The following is a 22,812-nucleotide window of genomic DNA, read 5'->3' as shown; positions in this document are numbered from 1 at the left end:
CACAAAGGCTTTAATCTAAAGAGTGAAGGTGAAGAGATTACATGAGCGATGTGGTAAATCAAAGGGAGGCAATCAAATAATAGAACAAGTTAATAATTTGTGTAAGGATAACCAGTGTGGGAAGAAGGACCAGAAAGCACAAATGTAAGCATCCAGAAGCAGAAAGGACTGGTACCTTAATATTGAAGGGGATTTGACATTTTGAAAAGAGAGGAATTGAGGAAAAGGTGGCACAGCCATTCTGTTAATAAAGGATGTCATTAGTACAGCAATGAGAACGAATGGGTGAATCCTCATAAATTCTTTAATTACTTCAATAAGCAGGTCCCCTCACTTGTTCTGTGATCATATCTATGCACAGACAACGCCTCATCTATTTTGTGACTATTCTGAATTGACCACCCTTCATGCAATACGCCACTAAACAGTAACTCCTCACTCACGGTATGAATAAATCACTGAAGTGGATAAGTGTTCACATACTAAAAGTAACCCAGAATGACATGAGGCTTTGGAATAAGTTAAAAGTCTGAGGTAAGGACATTGCATGGGGCAGTGTAAACAGGAACAGGACATAACTCAATATGCTTAGGTTATTGTCTTTGATCTGTTGGAAGAGTCAACAAATTCTTCATGGCTATTCTTGTTTAGGTGTTAATGTTGGGATGTTTGGGCATTATGTACGAGTTGGTTTGTGTCACCGAGTTTTTAATTTACAGGGTCATCCAGTGTGGTTTACCACCGTGGCGAGAAATACAAGGAGAGGATCATCATGGACAACCTTTCCGAATATCAGAAACACCTCCAAGAGCGCTTCCCCAAGCCCCCAGAAGAGTGGTTGGAGGACAAAGGGGACAAAGACAAACAGCAAGTACCTCCAGGTCTGAGCACCATTAAAAGCCATGTTAGTAATCTGGGGTGTTTGTCACTTCCTAGAGTCATAGAGATGTACAGCATGGAAACAGACCCTTTGGTCCAACTCGTCCATGCTGACCAGATATCCCAACCTAATCTGGTCCCACTTGCCAGCACCTGGCCCATATCCATCCAAGTTCTTCCTATTCATATACCCATTCAGATGCCTTTTAAATATTGCAATTGTACTAGTCTCCACTACTTCCTCTAGCAGCTCAGTCCATACGTATCACCCTCTGCATGTAACGGTTGCCCCTTAGGTCTATTTTTATCGTTCCCCTCTTACACCAAACCTATGCCCTCTAATTCTGGACTCCCCCAGCTCAGGGAAAAGACTTTGTCTATTTATCCTACCTATGCCCCTCATGATTTTATAAACCTCTATAAGGTCACCCCCTCAGCCTCCAATGCTCCGGGGAAAACAGCCACAGCCTGTTCAACCTCTCCCTATAGCTCAAATCCCTCCAACCCTGGCAACATCCTTGTAAATCTTTTCTGAACCCTTTCCAGTTTCACACATCTTTCCGATAGGAAGGAGACCAGAATTGCACGCCGAATTTCAACAGTGGCCTAACCAATGTCCTGTACAGCCAAGCTCTTTATTCAGCAACACTCCCGAGGACCTTACCATTAAGTGTATCAGTCCTAAGATTTGCTTTCCCAAAATACATTTTTCTAAGTTAAACTCCATCTGCCACTTCTCAGCCCATTGTTACATCTGATCAAGATCCTATTGTAATCTGAGGTAACCTTCTTTGCTGTCCATTACACCTCCAATTTTGGTATCATCTGCAAACTTATTCACTATACCTCTTAGGCTCACATCCAAATCATTTATATAAATCTTATGGTAGAAGTTACCTGCTCAACATTTGGAAGACTGAAAATCTTGTCTTTGTGCCTGTTACAAGCTCCACGTAGTGCCATACCTATGGGTTGATAAAATACACCTAGCTCCCTTACATGTATTTTTCAGGGCTGACTCCCACCTGCATTGAATAGACCTCCTATGAGCCCCCTCTCAAAAATACCTTGGTGACTCATCAAAGTTGATCAGCTCCCAAGAATCCTTTAAAAGTTCACAGCTTCTTTCAAGTAGGCTTCTTAAATCCTCTTTCAAGGATTCCTTCTTCAAATTAAGTATATTCTACCAGAACTGATTATCTCAAAAGCTATATTAGTTTCGACATTATCAGTGACATTTATAGTTTTAAATACTTGAATCAGATCCTATCAGAACTCACCGCTCCAGGATATCCATCCCCAAGATCTGAGGTCTTTGAGGCCTGAGATCATCCACTTTGCCTTTCTTTGTCCCTTCTCCAAGGTCTTTAAATGGGTAGAATAAAGCTATACACAGCAGTTCAGCATTATATAAATACGAGTTGCATGTTGTTTCATCTTTTTTTAATGGATAAAAGTTCTCGATGTGCCAGACGCAGCTTTATGTAGAAAAGTTTAACAATGTGTATCACAGAGGTGTAATCATAAAGTGAGCGCTGAAGTATAGGAGAAAACATTAGATACAGTGAGCAAAGGCTTGTATCGAGGGGAATTTAAAGGAGGGTATAAACAAAGAGATAGAAATGGAAAAATAGAGGGGAATAGGAAGAGAATTCCAGGAGTGTGAGGCCTACACTGAAGCGACGCTGACACTAATGAAGGGAGTGAGAGATGCACAAAAGGCCAGAACTCAGAGGGAGTTGTAGAGCAGAGGGTGTAAATAATGAAAGAAGGGATGTGAGATCAGAAGTTCAGCTTGAATAGTGAACAATCTGACTCAGCATGAGATTGGCCCAGGGGAATGGAGTGGATGGGAAAGGTGTGAGGTTTGACGCAAGAGAGCAAGATAATGATTTTGCTCTTTCCAAATTTAGCAAGAAAACTGTGGTTCAGTTGTAGTGGGCTATCTTGGCAGATAAAATATAATATGGGAAAATATGAGGTTATGCATTTTTGTGTGAAGCATAGAGGAGTTGAATATTGTTTAAATGGAGAAAGACCGCAGAAAGTTCCAGGATAGAGGAATTTGGGAGGCCTCAGACATAAATCACAAAATACTGGCATCATCACGTTTGGTGGTAATATGAACACAAGTCAAATTGTGGCCTTTATTTCAAAGGGAATTGAGCATAAAAATAGGGAGTCTTTTGCTAAATTTATACAAGGTATAGACCACAGGTGAGCAGTTTTGGACTGCTTATCTAATGAAAGATATGCTAGTATTGGAGGCAGTCCAGGGAAGGCTGCGTCTACTGCTTTTTGTCATTTATAAATGACTTGGATGTGAAGAGGAGGAATGGTTAGTAACTTTGCAGATGACACCAAAATTGATGGTGTAGTGGACAGTGAAGAAGGTCATCTCGGAGTACAACATTGATTAGATGGGCCAATGGACCAAGGAGTTGAAGATGACATTTATCTCAATTAAACTCCCAAGTGTTACACTTTTGTAAGGCAAATCAGGGTAGAATTTGTACAGTTAATACTAGTGTTTGGGAATGTTGCTGAACAAAGAGACCATGGGTGGAGGTGCATAGTTCCTTGAAGTGGAGTCACAGGGTGGTGAAGAAGGCATTTGGCACACTTGCCTTCATTGGTCAGTGACATTGAGTCTTGGAGTTGGGATGTCATGTTGTGGCTGTACAGGACATTGGTGAGCCACTTTTAGGATACTATATTCAGTTCTGGTCTTCCTGCTATAGGAAAACGTTAGAAATCACACCACCAGGTTATAGTCCAACAGGATAATTTTGAAGCACTAGCTTTTGAAGCATTGCTCCTTTATCAGGTAGATGTGGAACGGGATCATAAGACACAAAATTTATAGCAAAAGATTACAGTGTCAAGCAACTGAAATGATATATTGAATAAACCTAGATTGCTGTTAAGTCTTTCATTTTTTAGAATGGGTTACAAGTTTCATTAATATGTAACCCCCAGAAATTTTAAGTCACATTGTTGAGATAACTTAAGGTTTTGTATATAAAAAAGGAGACATCTCAGCTCCGACAATGTATTAAAGGTGTGAGGTTAAGTCTACCTATATCCCAAACTTAAATCAGACTGGTTTTATTTTCCAAGTAGGAATTTATAAAATATTACATGAATTGACAGCCTGCAGGTTGTGCACTTTTTGAGTAAAATAGAATGTATTTGCAAATGAACTTCTGCAAATGCAAATTCACCCGTAGACTTGTGTGTGTGTGTGTGTGTGTGTGTGTGTGCGTGTGCGCGCGCGCGCAAACAAGTATGAGTGCACACAAGAGTGAGTGTGTGCAAGCTTGGTAAAGTGTGTGTGTGAGTGAGTGTGATGGAGTATAAGCCTGTGAGAGTGTATGTGTGTGTATGAGAGAGGGTCTGCATGAGCGTGTGTGTATGTAAGAGTTTGTGTGTATGAGAGAGTGTATAGTGTAGTGGTGTCACCTGTAATGTGACGTGAACCAAGGTCCCAGTTGAAGTCATCCACTTGGGTTCCAAACTCTGCTATCAGCCTCTTTTCGGTCACTCTGCGTTGTTGCGTATCCCGAAGTCCGCCTAGGAGGATAGTCACCTGGAGATCAGAGGCAAATGTCCCTCACCGTTGAAGTGTCCACTGACTGGGAGGAAACATCCCTGTCTGGCGATTGTTGCACGGTGTCCATTCATCCATTGTCATAGCATCTGTTTGGTCTCGGCAATGTACTATGCCTTGAGGCATCCTTGCCTGTAGTGTATGAGGTAGACAATGTTGGCTGAGTCATGTGATTACCTGTCGCATACATAGTGGGTAGTATCCACGTCTTGCAGTGATTGCCGTGACAGGATTGTACGGTGTTGTGGTCCATGTCCTGAAGGCTGGGACATTTGCTGCGAACAATAGTCTGTTTAAGGTTTGGCAGTCATTTAAAGGTGAGAAGTGAAGGCGTAGGGAAGGTCTTGGTGAGGTGGTCATCCTCCTCGATAATGTGTTGCAGACTGCAAAGAGCATGGCGTAGTTTCTCCGCTCCCAGAAATTCCTGGAAATTCTACCACTGTCTTAAAAATATTTCAAGATTCTACATCCACTACCTTTTAAGGAAGAGAGTTCCAAAGACAGTCATCCCTCTGAGAGAATTATTTTCACTTCGTCTCTTAAATAGGCAATCATTTATTTTTAAACAGTGACCCCTGGTTCTAGATTCGCTCAAGAGAGGAAACATCCTCTCAACATCCATCCTGTCAAGACCTCTCAGGAACTTGTGTTACAATGAAGTAATCTTTTACTCTTTGAAACACAAGCAAATACAGGCTATCCAACCTTTCCTCATAAGGCAACAGCTTGGTTTCAAGTATTAGTGTAGTAGACCTTCTCTGCCTTCAATACATTTGAATCCTTCAAGTAAGGAAATACTACAGTACACAGTACTCCTGATATGGTTTTACTGAAGCATAACCTTTCATTGTGACTTTCCCTTACAGTAAAACTCTTCTAATTATTTAATAAATTGGGGAATATATATGAGGCCTGATTTTAACTGCATTGAAGTCAATAAGTTTTAAGTGAGTTAACACCTATTACCTTAGACGGATGGCATTTTGCCCTTCCTTTGTTTTCACTGAGGTAGAATCATAAGCCAAGAAAGAACACTCCTCATGTGATGAGTAAAATTAAAACCTGCATAGGCCTTTTTGAATTCGAGTGTGTGGTGGCCTTGAAATGTTCCTTCTCGGATGATGTCACATCATCATTGAATCACAGTTGAAAGAGCTGTGAAATTAGTCTTATTCCTTTGGTCATAACCCAAAGCCATACATTTTGTTCAATGCCTTCTTGAAACTACAGCTTTCAGCTTTTAGCATTCTTTCAGACAGAGCAATGCAGATCATCATAACTCGCTGTTTAAAAAATATTTTTCCTCTCCCTTGGTTCTTTTGCCAGTTATCTTAAACCAATGTCCTCTGGTTACTGACTCCCCTGCCAATTAACCTAGCTTCTCATCCTTCACTGTATCGAAAGCCCTTATAATTTTGAACACTGCTAAAAGGGTTTCCCCCTTACCTTGTGTTACTCTTGGGAGAGTAAATCCAGCTTCTGTAGTCTCTCCACAAAACTGATCTATTTCATCCCTGGTACTGCTGTAGTAAATCTCTGTTTAACTTATCCCAAAGCTTGACGTCTTTTCCAAACCCAGAAATGAATGCAATATTCCAACTGAAGCCCAACCAATGGTTTGTAAAGGTTAATGTTATATGTCCTTTTTATGAGTGGCACTCTGACAGCCCTAATGATATTGATGCTCTTGACCAGCCAAAGATGAGAAATATTTGGCACCAACAGGCAGCCAAACAGCTTGAGGTGGCATAAGTAATGGGAGAGATAATGACAGCTGCTTCTCAAGTCAGAATAGTGTTGCTCAAGATGTTTAAAGGATGAGGATGAAAAATAGCGGGCATTCAGAAATCAGGGAGGACTTTCAATTGTGCCACTTCCAAGAATGGAAAATAGAATCACTGATACTCACTCTGTTTCTGCCAGTGGAGGAACTGATTGCCTCTTTGTCCATACAGGTTCCAAGAGGGTGTCGAAAGGCCTAAGGCGGTGGACAGGCCTTCCTACCCTTGCTGATTACACTATGGAGCAAGGACTGAGACTACCAGACTATGAACTGGTGGAAAAAAGAGTGAAGAAATCCTTTAAAATGCAAGAGGACCTGCAAGTGATGCGCAACATGGTCACGGGATGGATCAAATCTTGGCACATCTGTAAGTTTTCTGCTCAGGAAAGAATTAGCAAATTATGTCTGTGATTTTCCTCATTCCAATAGCTGCTGTAGGCTCTTGAATGTCAAATATTCCCTGGGGTGCTGATTATTGCAGAGTGACAAGAATTTAATATTTACTTGCCCGGTTTTGCGCGATCTGTTTCCGGTTTATTTTGTTTAAATTATTGGAAGTGTCATGCAGTATGCTAGAGGGTGTCCTCTGTGTGAGGGCAGGACTTGGCCTAAACAAGGTGGGTTTTAAAGTTCTGCACAGGTCACGCCCTTTCCTGAAATGGCATAAGTGGATCAGATCGGTTTATAGGTCTTGTTAAGTAACTTTGTGGTCACTTATAGTCAGGATTGGAATACTCTTCCCATGGAGCTTTTATTCTTAAGAGAAAGCTCATTTGTTACAAATATTTAATTAAAACTTGAAGTGAACTAGCCCCCAAGCTATCCATGACAACAATGAGCGTCAGCACCCATTGAATCAACCCTCCAACAGAGTCAGGAACCATTGAACCTACACCCAGTCAGAGACATAGAGATGTATAGCATGGAAATAGACCTTTTGGTCCACCTCGTACTTGCTGAGAAGTTTTCCTACATTAATGTCGTCCCATTTGCTAGCCCTTGGCCCATACCCCTCTAAACTCTTCCTATTCATTTACCCATCCAGATGCCTTTTAAATGCTGTAATTCTACCAGCCTCCACCACGTCCTCTGGCAGTTCATTCTATATACGCACCACCCTCTGCATGAAAATGTTACCCCTTAGGTTCCTTTTAAAATTTTCCCCTCTCACCCTAAACCTTGCTCTCTAGTTCTGGACTCCCGCATACCAGGGAAAAGACCTTGTTTATTTACCCTATCCACGCCCCTCATGATTTTATAAACCTCTATAAGGTCACCTCTCACCCATCAAACCTACACCCAATCAAAGTCAGCACCTGTGGAACTTGCCACCTGAGTGACAGCCAGCTCCCCTTGTCCCCGTCGTCTCCCCAGTGACAGCTCCCCTTGTCCCCGTCTCCCCAGTGACAGTCAGCTCCCCTTGTCTCCATCGTCTCCCAGTGATAACTCCCCAAATACCCGTTGTCTCCTCAGTGACAGTCAGCTCCCCTTGTACCCATTGTCTCCCCAGTGACAGCTCCCCGTACCTGTTTCCCCAGTGAGAGTCAGCTCCCCTTGTACCCGTCGTCTCCCCAGTGAGAGTCAGCTCCCCTTGTACCCGTCGCTTCCCCAGTGGCAGTCAGCTCCCCTTGCACCCGTCGCCTCCCCAGTGGCAGTCAGCTCCCCTTGTACCCGTCGCCTCCCCAGTGGCAGTCAGCTCCCCTTGTACCCATCGCCTCCCCAGTGGCAGTCAGCTCCCCTTGTACCCATCGCCTCCCCAGTGACAGTCAGCTCCCCTTGTACCCATCGCCTCCCCAGTGGCAGTCAGCTCCCCTTGTACCCATCGCCTCCCCAGTGACAGTCAGCTCCCCTTGTACCCATCGCCACCCCAGTGGTAGTCAGCTCCCTTTGCACCTGCCAGTTAGCATTTGTGGAACCCGCACTTACTGGCTCTCTAGGGTACAGGCTGTACAGACATTTGATTCTCACGGGGATACAGATTTCACACTCATTGACTCATGCTGAAGAATGGTTTTCCAAAGTGCTGAATCTTTTAACGAATTAATTCAAAATTTGCAACGTATATTCATTCCCTTAAGGAATAAAAACTTCATTGGGAAAGCGTTCAAGCAGTGTTGAAGATGGGGGTGTTGCTAGTAGTACATGGTTAACAGAAAGAGGCCCAGCTCTTGTGATCATGGTTAATGCTGAATAAATTGCCGCTTTTCATCCTGATCAAATTGCCCAATTTCAATTTGGATTTGGGATCCTGCCTGGTTCCCTCAACTCAGCACCGCCCTCCTAACCTGCAATCCTCTTCCTGACCTCTCCGCCCCCACCCCACTCCGGCCTATCACCCTCACCTTGACCTCCTTCCACCTATCCCATCTCCATCGCCCCTCCCCCTAGTCCCTCCTCCCTACCTTTTATCTTAGCCTGCTTGGCTCTCTCTCTTATTCCTGATGAAGGGCTTATGCTCGAAACGTCGAATTCTCTATTCCTGAGATGCTGCCTGGCCTGCTGTGCTTTGACCAGCAACACATTTGCAGCTGTGATCTCCAGCATCTGTAGACCTCATTTTTTACTGCAACAAAATGAGCCAGGTTAATCTCACTGTCTTAAGTCTAAGAAGGATAGGAGTGTTCAAGAAAGGCAACTTTATGTACCCTATTTATGACCCAACTGCCATTTTCAACTAATTAAAGTCCTCGGGTCTCTAAATAAATGAATGTGGGTGAGCAGGAGAGTGCGTGAGTAGCTGGATGTGTTGAACTTGGATTTTCAAAATAACATTTGATAAGGTGCCACATAAGTGGCTGTTGCACACAATTTGATCCCATGAAATTGGGAGAATATATTAGCAAAGACTAAGAATTATTGAATGGGGCTGAAAATAGAGAGTAGAAATAAATGGGTCATTTCCATTTTGCCAGGCTGTAGCTATCAGTTACAAAGATTAAAATTCAAAGATCAGTCCTAGGGCCTCCGCTATTTACAATTCATAATTGATAACTGGGGTGTTTGTGATATTTTCTAGTTTAACAATAGTCACAGGAGCGCTGGTTCCCTCTCTCACCTTAGCCAAGGGACTTTTGTTCATGTGTGAACCCAAACTGCGATTCTGGCATCAGATCTTCTCCTAAGGTTCCCTGGATAGTGATTGGCAATGAGAGCTCTGTCCTATTTCTTCCTCAACATCCCTCCTGTCAACTGACTGAGAGCTGAACGTTTGACCTTGCTGCATGTAGTTTCAGTATAAACTGGATTCTTCTCGGATACAATCATCAACTGTATTATGAATCTTTCTACAATACTATGTAAGCTGGAAACAGTGATAGAAAATACTATTTTTTAAATTGTGTTACGGTCTAGATTCACATTGGCAGGATATCACAATCGAAGAACTGAAGAGGGACCTCAAAGCAATACATAGTTATGTCCAGCTCAGTGCTCTCGCAACCTGTGCATCAGGAGCTATTGAGCGGCCACAACTGGAAGAAGACAAAGGTGTGATTTACATGTATATGCCTAAGGAAATTCCATTTTAGTGTTGCATTGTTGAGTGCCTAAAATGTGTGCAGCTGTCTTGACCTTATCAATAGCACAAAGATCTTTGTGAACAGAAGCAGTTTAGGTGGTTCCCAGGGCTGTATAACAATGGAACACCATTGTTGATTCTAACACTGTCATAGCCAGTACCTTTTGCTCATCTTTGCATTCAACTGAGTACTTTGCTAGGCAATTAAGAGTCAATCATATGACTGTGACTGTGGAGTCATAAGTAGGTCTCCCCCATCCCAGCTGAATCCCAGCCTGGTGGTTAAGAGTCACTGGGAAATTGAGAGCAATCTTCATAAAGAACAAATTCATTTTTTTTGTTGTGTACCAAGTTTTGTTGTTGTCCGCCTGTTGTTTTTGGAATATGTCAGTTACAGAGATGGACTGCAAAAAGAGAAAAAAAACAATCTCAACCTCCCCTTCCTTGGCTGTAGTTGTATAGAGCATTCTCTCTCGCTGTCACTCTCTGTCTGTCTGTGTCTCTCTCTCTCTCTCACACACACACTCACACACACTCACACACACACACACACACACACACTCACACACTCACACACTCTCTCAAACTCTTGTCACATGCATGCACACACTAATGGTAGCACGAAGAGTTGTGACCATACTGACAGTAACAGGTACAATGTCAGGAGGGGCACACAACAATAGAAACTATATATATATATATATATATATATACTCAAGCATATAGAGAGAATTTCACTGAAAATAATGGGTCTGTTTGGGAGAATTGGACACAATAACAGGAATATTATGGAGTCTCAAAAATCAGGAGCAATTGGGAGAATCTCTCTGTCACGGAAAAATATGGGGTGACATGCTGAGACTTGCATGAGGATTGCTCACTATGTAGCAGGAACAACTGGGAGAACCTCACACAGTGTAACAGGAAATGTGAAACAAGCAATCTAGAGAAGGTTCTCTAGGTTGATACCAGGTATGGAAAAGACAGGCTTATAAGAAGAGGTTGACAGTAGGTTGACCCTGTACTCATTGGAATTTAGAAGAGTGTGAAATATTGAAATATACAAGATTCTTAGGGGACTAGGCAGGGTAGATACAGAGATGTTGTTTCTCCCTTGTAGGAGAGTCCAAGATCAGAAGCAATAATCTCAGAGTAAGGAGCTTTACATTTAAGGCAAAAGTGAGGCGGCATTTCTTCCCTCCGAGGGTAGTGACTCTGTGAAATCCTTTGCTGCAGAGGGCTGTTGAAGCTGGTGTATTCAAGGCTGAGATAGAGAGATTTTTAATCAGGAAAGGAGTTGGGGCTTATGAGGAAAAGGCAGGAAAGTGGAGTTGAAGATTATCAGATCAAACATGATCTCATTGAGTGGCAGAGAAGACTCAATTGGCTGAATGGCCTAATTTTACTGCTATATCTTATAGTCTTTTTAAAAGTATGCAGTCCAGAATTGTCAGTGATCAAAGTCATGATGCTCATTGTTCATTACATTTTTATTGCTCTCTGACATTTTGTGTTTTTTTAATGCAAGCTATGGTGTTGGGAGATACTGTGGAGTGTGTGTGGTCAGGGCAGGCATCAGGTTGAAGAGTCTCCACTGAAACAGCCAGTCAAAGCCACGGACTCTAAGTTAAAATATTTAATCTTTGGCAGTAATTAAGATTTATCATACTGTTAAATTCACTGAAACCTGAAGGTGAGAGTCTCAACATTTTCTGACCTCTTTAGTTGATAACTACTTGGATGTTTTATTAATTGGGACATAGAGTACAAGAGCAACAAGGCGATGATAAATTTGTATAAAACACTTGTTGGACCTGAGCTGCGGTATTGTGTTAAATTTGGTACTGTACTGTAGGAAGGAATGTGAGTGCATTGGAGACAGTGTTGAGGTGATTTGCAAGAATGGTTCCAGTGATGAGAAGCTTCAGTTGTGAGGGCAAATTGAAGAAGTTGGGACTGTTCTCTTTGGAGAATAGAAAGATTTGATGAGATGCAGTAGGAGGGGTTTTCAAAATCACCAGCGGGCTACAGTGAGTAGGTAGGGAGATACTGTTCTTGCTTGTCAAAGAAACAAGAACCAGACAGCATAGATTTAAAGTTATTTGCAAAATAAGCAAGGGTAATGTGAGTGAGAGAGTCATAGAGATTTATAGTACAGAGGTGTCCATCACACCATCACCAGTCAAAAACAATTACCTAACTATTCTAATCTAATTTTCCAGCACTTGGCCCTTAGCTTTGTTCCTTGAAAAACCAAAGCATACATCTAAATACTATTTAAATAGTATGAGAGTTTCTGCCTCTACCACCCTGACAAGCAGTGAGTTTCAGATTCCCACCCCTCTGGATGAAAATGTTTTTCCTCACATCTCTCTAAATCCCTTGCCCCTTCCCTTAAATCGATGTCCTCTGGTCATTGATCCCTTCGTCAAGAGGAAACGTTTCTTCCTGTCTACCCCTATTGTGCTCCTTGTAATTTTATGCAACATTATCATGCCCCCTCTCAATCTCTTCTGCTCTAAGGAAAGCCCCAGTCTCTCCAGTCTCTACATAGAACATTACAGCACAGTACAGGCTCTTCGGCCCTCGATGTTGCGCCGCCCTGCCATACTAATCTGAAGCCCATCCCACCTACACTATTCCATGTACGTCCATATACCTGTCCAATGACAACTTAAATGCACTTAAACTTGGTGAATCTACTACTGTTGCAGGCAAAACATTCCATCCCCTTACTACTATGAGTAAAGAAATTACCTTTGACATCTGTCTTATACCTATCTCCCCTCACTTTAAAATTGTGTCCCCTCGTGTTTGCCATTCCCACACTTGGAAAAAGGCTCTCCCTGTCCACCCTATCTAACCCTCTGTTTATCTTGTATGTCTCTATTAAGTCACCTCTCAACCTTCTCTCTAATGAGAAAAGCCTCAAGGCCCTCAGCCTTTCCTCGTAAGACATTCCTTCCATACCAGGCAACATCCTAGTAAATCTCCTCTGCATCCTTTCCAAAGTTTCCCCATCCTTATAATGCAGTGACCAGAACTGTACACAATACTCCAAGTGTGGCCGTACCAGAGTTTTGTACAGCTGCAGCATAACCTCCTGGTTCCGGAACTCAATCCCTCTATAATTAAAGGCCTAAACACCGTATGCCTTCTTAACAACCCTGTCAATCTGGGTGGCAACTTTCAGGGATCTGTGTACATGGACACCGAGATCTCTCTGATCATCTGCACTCCCAAGAATCTTACCATTAGCCCAGTACTTTGCATTCTGATTACTCTGCCCAAAGTGTATCACCTCACACTTGTCCACATTAAACTCCATTTGCCACCTCTCAGCCCAGCTCTGCATCCTAACTATGTCTCTCTGCAACCTACTACATCCTTTGTCACTATCCACAACTCCACTGACCTTAGTGTTGTCCGTAAATTTACTAATCCACCCTTCTAAGCCCTCATCCAGGTCATTTATAAAAATGACAAACAGCAGTGGACCCAACACCGACCCTTGCGGTACGCTGCTAGTAACTGGACACCAAGGTGAACATGTTCCATCAACTACAACCCTCTGTTTTCTTTCCGCAAGCCAATTACTGATCCAAACTGCTATGACTCCCACAATCCCATTCCTCCGCATTTTGTATAATAGCCTATTGTGGGGAATCTTATTGAACGCCTTGCTGAAATCCATATACACCACATCAACTGGTTTACCTGTTTGGTCACTTTGTCAAAAAAGTCAATAAAATTTGTTAGGCACGATCTACTTTTCACAAAACTGTGCTGACTGTCCCTGATCAGATTATTCTTTTCTAGATGGTTACAAATCCCATTTCTTATAACCTTTTCCAACATTTTACCAACAACTGAAGTGAGACTCACTGGTCTGTAATTACCAGGGTTGTCTCTACTACCCTTTTTGAACAAGGGAACCACATTTGCTATCCTCCAGTCCTCAGGCACTATTCCTGTAGACAATGATGATTTGAACATCAATGCCAAAGGCTCGACAATCTTTTCTCTTGTTTCCCAGAGGATCCTAGGATAGATCCCATCCTGTAGGCCAGGCAGCATCCGAGGAGCAGGAGAATCTTCAGGAGGATTCCTGAAGAAGGGCTTACGCCCGAAACGTCGATTCTCCTGTTCCTCGGATACTGCCTGGCCTGCTGTGTTTTTCCAGCACCACATTTTTCAACTCTGGTACTCCAGCATCTGCTGTCCTCATTTTCTCCTAGATCCCATCCGGCCCAGGAACTTGTCTATTTTCGCACTCTGCAGTATTTCTAATACCTCTTCCTTGTGAACCTCAATCTCTTCTAGTCTAGATGCAAGTATCTCTGTATCTTCCTCGCCAACATTTTCATTTTCTATAGTGAACACTCAAAAAATATTTATTTAGTGCTTCCCCTATCTCCTCTGACTCCACACACAACTTCCCACTATTGTCCTTGATTGGCCCTAATTTAACTCTCATCATTCTTTTATCCCTGTCATACCTATGGAAAGCATTAGAGTTAACCCTGATCCTTTCCGCCAACAACTTCTCATGTCTCCTCCTGGTTCTTTTGAGCTCTCTTTTTAGGTCTTTCCTGACTTCCTTGCAATCGTCATAACTAAACCCTCCAGCTCAAACAACACCCTGATATCCCCTTTATATCCTCTCCAGTGCTATCACATCCCTTCTAAAGTGCAGATTCCAGAACTACATACAAATCTGTAGCTGTGACCTAATTATGTGGATGATTATCATAGAATCCCTATAGTGTGGAAACAGGCCATTTGGCCCAAAAGTTCACATAGAGAATGCCCTATATGCTACATCTAAAGGAGGGGAGGCACCCTATTACTCTAGATTTCCCCTGACTAATGCACCTAACCCACACATCCCCGAACATTTATTTGGATTGAATTATTTGGATAAAAATAATGTGGACAGATATGGACAAAAAGTGGGAGATTGTCATGAGGTAACGTTGCTCATTTGAAAAATTAGTGCCAGCAGGATGAGTTGAGTGGCCTCCTTCTGTCCCATAACACATCAGTGTAGTATCACATCTAGAGAATCAGGGCAAATTGGACAGCAGCATCCTGTTTGCAATGTTTAACTTACAGGTAAAGTCTGCAGAGGCTGCTGCTGATTTATGCCATAATATCCAAAGTGCAGGATAATCGACGTTTCGGGCATGAGCCCTTCTTCGATTCTCCTGCTCTTTGGATCCTGCCTGGCCTGCTGCGCTTTTCCAGCAACACATTTTTGGCTCTGATCTCCAGTATCTGCAGTCCTCACTTTCTCCTTACTTCATAATATGCTGAGTGCTGATGGTTTCATTGCATCTCTTCACACAAAAGCAGGCCAGAATGTGTCTTCATCTATTCCCATTTCTGTCAATGGGGGTTTCATTTATTGAATATTTCATGGGATCTGGGCATCTCTGTTTGCCCTAATTACCATTGAACCAAGTAGCTTGGTAGGCCATTTCAGAGAGGGCAGGTTGGCCATATTTCTACATGTGGCTTCAGACCCATTGCATAGACCATTTGAAGATAGTAGTAGATTTACTTCTCTAAACAATAGACAATAGGTGCAGGAGTAGGCCATTCTGCCCTTCGAGCCTGCACCACCATTCAGTATGACCATGGCTATCATCCTTAATCAGTATCCTGTTCCTGCTTTATCTCCATAACCCTTGATTCCACTATCCTTGAGAGCTAATAGACATGAAAATGTTTGAATCATCAGTTTCTGTTCCCATGAGGTGAGATGTTTAGTTTAGTGAGGCATCCCTGAAGAGCATATTGTGTGGGAGCCATGGCATCCCATGTCAGCTTTTCTCTCCCTTGAGGCAAGATGTTCAACAGCCGTGAGTTAACCCAGCTGGCATCCATTTGTGAACTGACAAAACACATGAGCGAACCAGGTGGGATTTTACAACAACCGATAGTTTCATGGCTGCCGTCACAGATTAACTTTTGATTCCAGATTCTTTCTTTTTTATAAATAAATCCAAATTCCACCTTCTGCCTGGATGGAATTTGAACCTGTGTCTTTAGAGCAATCCAGTAACAATACCATTATGCAACTGTCACTGTTGGAATACTGAGAGTCATAACAGGGCTGAACATGGACAGAACAAGTTTTCATATGACTGAATTTCTGTAAAATGCCAATGATTTCTTCCAGATTGTATCAATCTTCACTTGAGGAATGTGAGTGAAGTTCAAGCTGTGCCCGAGTCTCTTCAACCGCTGATTAGTGAGGCCCTGAACAGCAGTAACAAGCACGTACAATTGGCAGCAGCCATCTGCCATGTCACAATGGAGAAAGTGAATGATAGAGTCTTAGAGATCCTACGTGACAACCTCCTTCACGGTATGAACTATCACTGGTTGATCCATGAGAAAGCCTTGTGTATATATCCAGTGCCCTTCACAGCTTCAGGATTATCCAACTTCTAAAGTCAAAGAGTAATTATAATATAGAAGGAGGCTTTTCAGCCTATCAAGTCCATACTGGGTCTTTATTGCAATTCAGTCAGTCTAATTTTCTCATAACCCTGCAAGTTTATTTCTTTCAACAGCATTTCCAATTTCTTTTGAAAAGATTGTCCCTGCTGTTACCAACCTTGTAAACAGTGAGTTCCAAGTCAGCACTCGCTGTGTAAAAACATTCCTCATAACTTCTCCCCGAGCCTTAAATCTGTGTCCCACAATCTTTGTACCACCATAGAGTCATGGAGATGTACAGCATGGGAACAGACCATTGGTCCAACCCGTCCATGCCGACCAGATAACCCAACCCAATCTAGACCCACCTGCCAGCACCCGGCCCATATCCCTCCAAACCCCTCTTATACCCATCCAAAAGCCTTTTAAATGTTGTAATTGTACCAGCTTTCACCACTTTCTCTGGCAGCTCATTCCATACATGTACCACCCTTAGGTGGTGAAAAAGTTGCTCCTTGGGTCTCTTATATATCTTTCCTCTCTCACCCTAAACCTATGCCCTTTAGTTCCAGACTCCCAAGAGAGACAGCATTTTTATTTATCTTAATTAGACCACGTACACCTCTATCAAGTCTCTCATCAACTGTTTTTACTCCAACCTTTCTGACCTTACTTTGTTGTGAAAATCTCTCATCATTCGAACCATTGTTGCAAATCTTCTCTGCATCTCTTCAAGAACCCTCCCATTCAATGCATTTGTATTCAATAACTTTATTCTTGAAAATCTATACCAGTAAAACTGTGGTCCCAGGTGTGTCTTGGTGGAGCATTGTATTTCAGACTGGAGGATAATTATTTACCAAGACTCACTACTTTCTGTCCTTAAGTGATACTTTTAGTCAACTAACGCTATAAGCTTTAAATTGGAGTTTACATAGTTATGGACTAGTTTGATTCTATTGAGCTAACCTAATTAAAAGTTTCAGCCGTTTCAAAGTATATAGTTTCAATGCTTCAGATTTGACAGGTATATACCATCTAGTAGGATGAGGTCACTGAGTTAATAAATAATACCAAATTTTGTTCAGCATAATCAAACAAGGCACTCAACTGACAATTGAGAACTCCGAGTACTGTGACAAAAGTTAGAAAAGTCATACTTATTGAAATACAAGATAGACTTCGAACTGGATCTAAAATTCTGCCCTTGGACAAGAAGTTTATTACTTTTTTCAAACAAAACATCTTGTTTTCACAGTGTAAAGTCCCTGATTAACTGTCTCTAACCAGTGCTGAAACCCAGACAGATGTCCCTGACTAACTGTCCTGACCTGAAGATTCCCCTCTTACAGGGAACCCTGATTAACAGAGATAAGTCAGACACTTTTCAGTTGATTCAAAACCAACCTGTGGCAGGACCACACGTCATCAACCTTCAGTTTTTATATTTCATAAACCTTCTTAATAAAACAATGGAGTTGAAACTCCCTCATCTGTCTGGGTTTTAGCATTGTTCAGAGGCAGTTGGTTTGCTAATAATGTGGTAATAGTTAATTGGATCTTTTTATATGTATATGATCTCTCTTTCTAAAATAATAGTGTCACAATGAGTTCTTTATATTTTGAAAAGCACAAGTCTACCTTGATGCCCTGGGGTTGAAGTGTTCCGAGACTTCACCAGTTTCCTTATTTCCCCTTCCCCCCACCTTACCACAGTTCCTAACTTCCAGCTCAGCACCATCCTCATGACCTGTCCTACCTGCTAATCTCTCTTCCCACCTATCTGCTCCACCCTCCCCTCTGACCTATCATCTTCATCCCCCATCTCCATTCACCTATTGTAAGCCCCCCCCCGGAGGCTCCCTGCCTCCATTCCTGATGAAGGGCTTTTGCCAGAAACATCGACTTTCCTGCTCCTTGGATGCTGCTTGATCTCCTGTGCTTTTCCAGCACCACTCTAATCTAGACCCCCATGAGTGAGATAACGGTCAGATCTATTTCTCATCCTATCTGCTGAAGGATAAAATCTGACCATGACACTGGGAGAAGCTCTCTTGCTGGTATTTCAGTAGTGCTGTGGAACCTTCTGCATATGCATGAGTAGATTGCTGAACTTTTATTTTCATGTCTCATCCAAAAGATAACGCCTCCATGAGTGCAGCACTCCCTCAGATCTGACTATATATATGTGATTATATATGAATAGATATTGTGTTCAGTTCCTTGCCTTCTCAACTGAGGCATGAGTGCTTCCACTGAACCATAGCTAACACTAGCTCTCTACAGTGCAGATCTATCATCTCTGCTTCCACTATCTCATTAGTTGTGACTTCAAGCTCATTATTGCTTATTCTACAGAAAGATTCTTCTGATCCATCACTTACCCCAAATCTTACATATGAGACCCTGGTCCATGTACTATCAACTAATGGAAGTATCTTTGTCTCCCTTATCCAAACCCACCATAATCTCTTAGACCTCTATCCACTCTCCTGTCAACTCCTGAAGTGTAGTCATATTAGACTCAAAATGCTGATGCTGCTGCTTCTCCACAGATGCTGTCAGACCTGCTGAGTTTCTCTCACAATTTCTGTTTACGCTCCCTTCGACTTCCTTAGCTTCAAGAAGAATGTGGAACAGGAAGGTGCGATGTTTGGTTTCTGGCCTGTGTTGAGTTACTTTTTTGTCTTACAGGAAATTCTGCTGATTGTTGGATTGCAGCTCAAAGCCTGGCTCTCAACGGTGATGACAGCTACCCTGTAGTCAGCAGAATCATCCAGCATCTCTTCAATAAACCAGAACCGGAGATTATGAAGCAAGTGTGTCTGATCCTGGGCCCGCTCAGTGAGAGGACAGTATGTGAGCTGGAATATTATGGTGCACCAGAAAACGCACACTTAGGGGTGCGGCTGTGGGGGGGTGGCAGGGCATGGGGGTGAGGCTGGGGGGGTGGCAGGGCGTGGGGGGGGGGGTGGGGGGTGGGGGTGAGGCTGGGGGGGTGGCAGGGCGTGGGGGTGAGGCTGGGGGGGTGGCAGTGTGTGGGGGTGAGGCTAGGGGGTGGCAGGATGTGGGGGTGAGGCTGGGGGGCAATGGGGTGAGGGGCTGAGGCTGAGAGTGGCAGGACAAGGAGGAGAGGTTAGGGGGTGGCAGGGTGAGGGGGTGAGGGTAAGGAGGACAGGGCGAGGTGGTGAGGGTGAGAGGGGCAGGGTGAGGAGGTGGGGGTGAGGGGTTGGGATAAGAGGGCAGGGTGAGGGGGTGAGGATAAGCGGGTGGGGGTGAGGGGTTGGGGGGTAAGAGGGGCAGCGTGAGGGGGTGAGGGTAAGAGGGCAGGGTGAGGGTAAGGGGGCAAGGTGAGGGGGTGAGGTTGGGGGGGCAGGGTGAGGAGGTGAGGGTCAGGGCAGTAAGGCGAGGAGGTGAGGGTAAGGGGGCAGAGCGAGGGGGTGAGGATAAAGGGGGGCAAGATGAGGGGGTGAGGGTAAGGGGGGGCAGGTTGAGGCTGGGGGCAGCAGGGCGAGGGGGTGAGGCTGGGGCGGCAGTGTGAGGGGGTGAGGATAAAGGGAGCAGGGTGAGGGAGTGAGCCTGGGGCGGCAATGTGAGGGGGTGAGGCTGGGGCTGGCAGGGTGAGGGTGTGAGGCTGGGGCGGCAGGGTGAGGGGGTGAGGATAAGGGGGGCAGGGTGAGGGGGTGAGGCTGGGGGCGGCAGGGCGAGGGGGTGAGGCTTGGGGTGGCAGGGTAAGGGGGTGAGGGTAAGGGGGCAGGGCGAGGGGATGAGGCTGGGGGCAACAGGGTGAGGGGCTGAGGCTGGGAGCGGCAGGGTGAGGGGGTTAGGTTGGGGGCGGCGGGGCGAGGGGGTGAGTGCTCAAAGTGCTCCTTCCATCTCTGTCCTTGATGAATGCCATTCTGTTCTCAGCTGCCAGTGGGATAGATCTTTGGGCACATGGACTATGGATAGTTCTGACTGTGTTGAAGAATTCACACACATCCTGGTTGTTGGCAGGTTGCTTTATTTCCTTGAGCTTTCCACCCACCATGTGTTCTTTAGGTTGGTTTGTTTTTGATGATTGGAGTTTGGCCTTCATTTGCCTGTGGATCTGCTTAATTTTCCCAACTTTTGATAGTATTTCCAATTGCGGAACACTTTGTGTTTGTGATTTAGTCACTCCTGGGCCTCCAATTCATTCTTGTCAGAGCAGTTTTGATGTTTCCTGGTAGAGAAACCTTGAAGCTTCCTCTGGGTAACTGTTTATGATGGAGTTAAGAACAGTCCATACGCTTTAGACATTCTATGGTTCCTCTTCATTGAGTTTCTCTGGGTTGTCTGTGCAGCACTGACTGTGTAGGTCTTTGTTGACAGGGATTGTGAATCCATTGTTATTTATTTACCTGAGGCAGTGTTTCTGATGCTGCTGCTGTTTATTAGGCCACCCTGATCGAGATGGCAGACCGGATTAGGAAATGGTTGGTCCAGCAATGGTCAGCTCCTGTCATGGCACGGGTGGTGTGCTGTTACTTGTGCTCCCTCAACCTAATGATGACCTGGTCAAGCAGGTACCAAAATCTGTTGTTGAGGTCTCTCTGACGAAATCAGGTATTTATGACTAGGGTGTGTTCTAGACATTTCATTTGGGGGACGCCATTGTCTTTATCTTCCCTTTGTCTTCCTCATCAATCATACCTTTCCAGATGTTTGTGTCTCTCTCCCAGCTCTGGCATTGAAATCACTGGAGAATCAGCCCATCTTCCTTTGAGACACAGGACAGCAACTGATCAAAGTTGGAGCTGAAATCTTCTTTCACCCCATCCATTGCTCCTAGGTTTGGGTGTATGCATTGCCAACTGTGTTGGACTATTTCTGGGTTAGGGTGAGCTGAAGGGTCTTGAGGTATTTTTCTATCCTATAGGGTGTGGGGAGGTGGAAAGGGTTCACTGAAAGCGTCAACTTGTTGGCCTTTTTTGTACAAGATGAATCCCATGTAGTCTTCAGATTTACTTTTCTGGTAAGAGGTGTAACTGCTATCTTGTTCTTTGAGCTGAACCTTCTCCTGCCCACTGTGTCTCACTCAGGGCAGCGATGTCAATGATATAAAGTCAGAGATCTTGAGCTGTGATAGCAATACGAGGTTCAGGTTGTCCATGAGAATTCCACTGCCCAAACCTCATTTGGAGAGGGTGGGAGATGCCTGTACATGGGATACACAGGGCATTTATAGCACAACAACTACCACACAGTCCTGGTGGAGCAAGGTATTTGTTCAGAGAAAGGGATACACAATACTAATAGGCACTAACACACAGGGTGTAGTTCCAGCACCCTCCTCACTTCTAGACAGCCCTGTTTAATACAGAAAAGTGCTATGTAGACTTCACAAATAGCCAGTTTGTTTCCTACCCCTGCGCTAATGTCATTTTTTGTTCTTACTGTCATGTTTCAAGCTCTGAGCTCTCTCCCCTAACCCTGGGCTGTGACTGACTGACTCTTCACTGTAGAGAAGAGAAGGACAAGTCTTAAATGAGAAACCAAGCCAGCTAAAAGGGGTCATGAAATAGCTTTGGTGAGCAGAATTAAGGAAAATCCCAAAGCATTTTATTCTTATACAAAAAGCAAGCGGGTAACTAGAGAAAGGATTGGTCCACTAAGAATAAGGAAGGATAATGAAGGAAGGCTGTGTATCGAACCTGAGGGAATGGGTGAGATTCCGAATGATTAATTTGCATCAGTGTTCACTGTGGAGAGGAACATGATGAATGTTCAGATTAGAGATAGAAGTTTGATTAGTCTGGATCATGTTGACATTAGTAGGGAAGATGTGTTGGGTAGGCGAGAGGTTATTAAGGTGGAAAATTCCCTAGGACCTGATGGGATCTATCCCAGGCTACTGAGGGAGGTGAGAGAGGAAATAGCTGGGGCCCTGACAGATATCTTTGTGGCATCCTTAAATACAGGTGAGGTGCTGGAGGACTGGAGGGTTGCTCATGTTGTCCCCCTGTACAAGAAGGGTAGTAGAGATATTCTGGGTAACTACAGTGAGCCTGACATCAGTGGTGAGAAAGTTGCTGGAGAAGGTACTGAGGGATAAGATCTATTTATATTTAGAAAAGAATGGGCTTATCAGTGATAGGCAACATGATTCTGTGTTGGGGAGATCGTGCCGTGCCGACTTAATAGATTTCTTCGAGGAAGTGACCAAAATGATAGATGAAGGAAGGGCTGTTGATGTCATGTACATGGACTTTAGTCAGACATTTGATAAGGTCCCCCGTGGCAGATAACAGAGAAAGTGAAGTCACATGGTGTGCAGGGTGTTCTAACAGGTGGATAAAGAACTGGTTGAGCAACCGGAGACAGAGTAGTAGTTGAAGGGAGCTTCTCGGAATGGAGAAAGGTGACCGGTGGTGTTACACGGGTCAGTGTTGGGGCCACTGTTGTTTGTGATATACATAAATGATCTAGAAGAGGGCACTGTTGGTATGATCAGCAAGTTTGCAGATGACAAGTTTGGTGGAGCAGCAGAAAGCATAAGGGACTGTCAGAGAATACAGGAGGATTTGGATAAACTGAAGAGTTGGGCAGAAAAGT

General features: G+C 43.9%; 1 protein-coding gene across 1 annotated transcript in view; it reads left to right on the top strand.

Annotated features, from left to right (window-relative positions):
• heatr4 (HEAT repeat containing 4) overlaps positions 1-22,812 on the top strand; it is a 70,769-nt gene that overhangs the window by 22,465 nt on the left and 25,492 nt on the right. The window contains exons 4-8 of the mRNA XM_060828643.1: positions 720-881; positions 6,445-6,639; positions 9,624-9,758; positions 15,974-16,162; positions 18,931-19,091. Of these exons, the coding sequence (XP_060684626.1) occupies positions 720-881; positions 6,445-6,639; positions 9,624-9,758; positions 15,974-16,162; positions 18,931-19,091 (842 nt within the window). The remainder of the gene's footprint in view (positions 1-719; positions 882-6,444; positions 6,640-9,623; positions 9,759-15,973; positions 16,163-18,930; positions 19,092-22,812) is intronic.

The sequence above is a fragment of the Hemiscyllium ocellatum genome, chromosome 8, assembly GCF_020745735.1.
Source record: "Hemiscyllium ocellatum isolate sHemOce1 chromosome 8, sHemOce1.pat.X.cur, whole genome shotgun sequence".
Classification (NCBI taxonomy): domain Eukaryota; kingdom Metazoa; phylum Chordata; class Chondrichthyes; order Orectolobiformes; family Hemiscylliidae; genus Hemiscyllium; species Hemiscyllium ocellatum.
The sequence above is the reverse complement of the archived record's forward strand: the minus strand, read 5'-3'. Positions and strand labels throughout refer to the sequence as shown.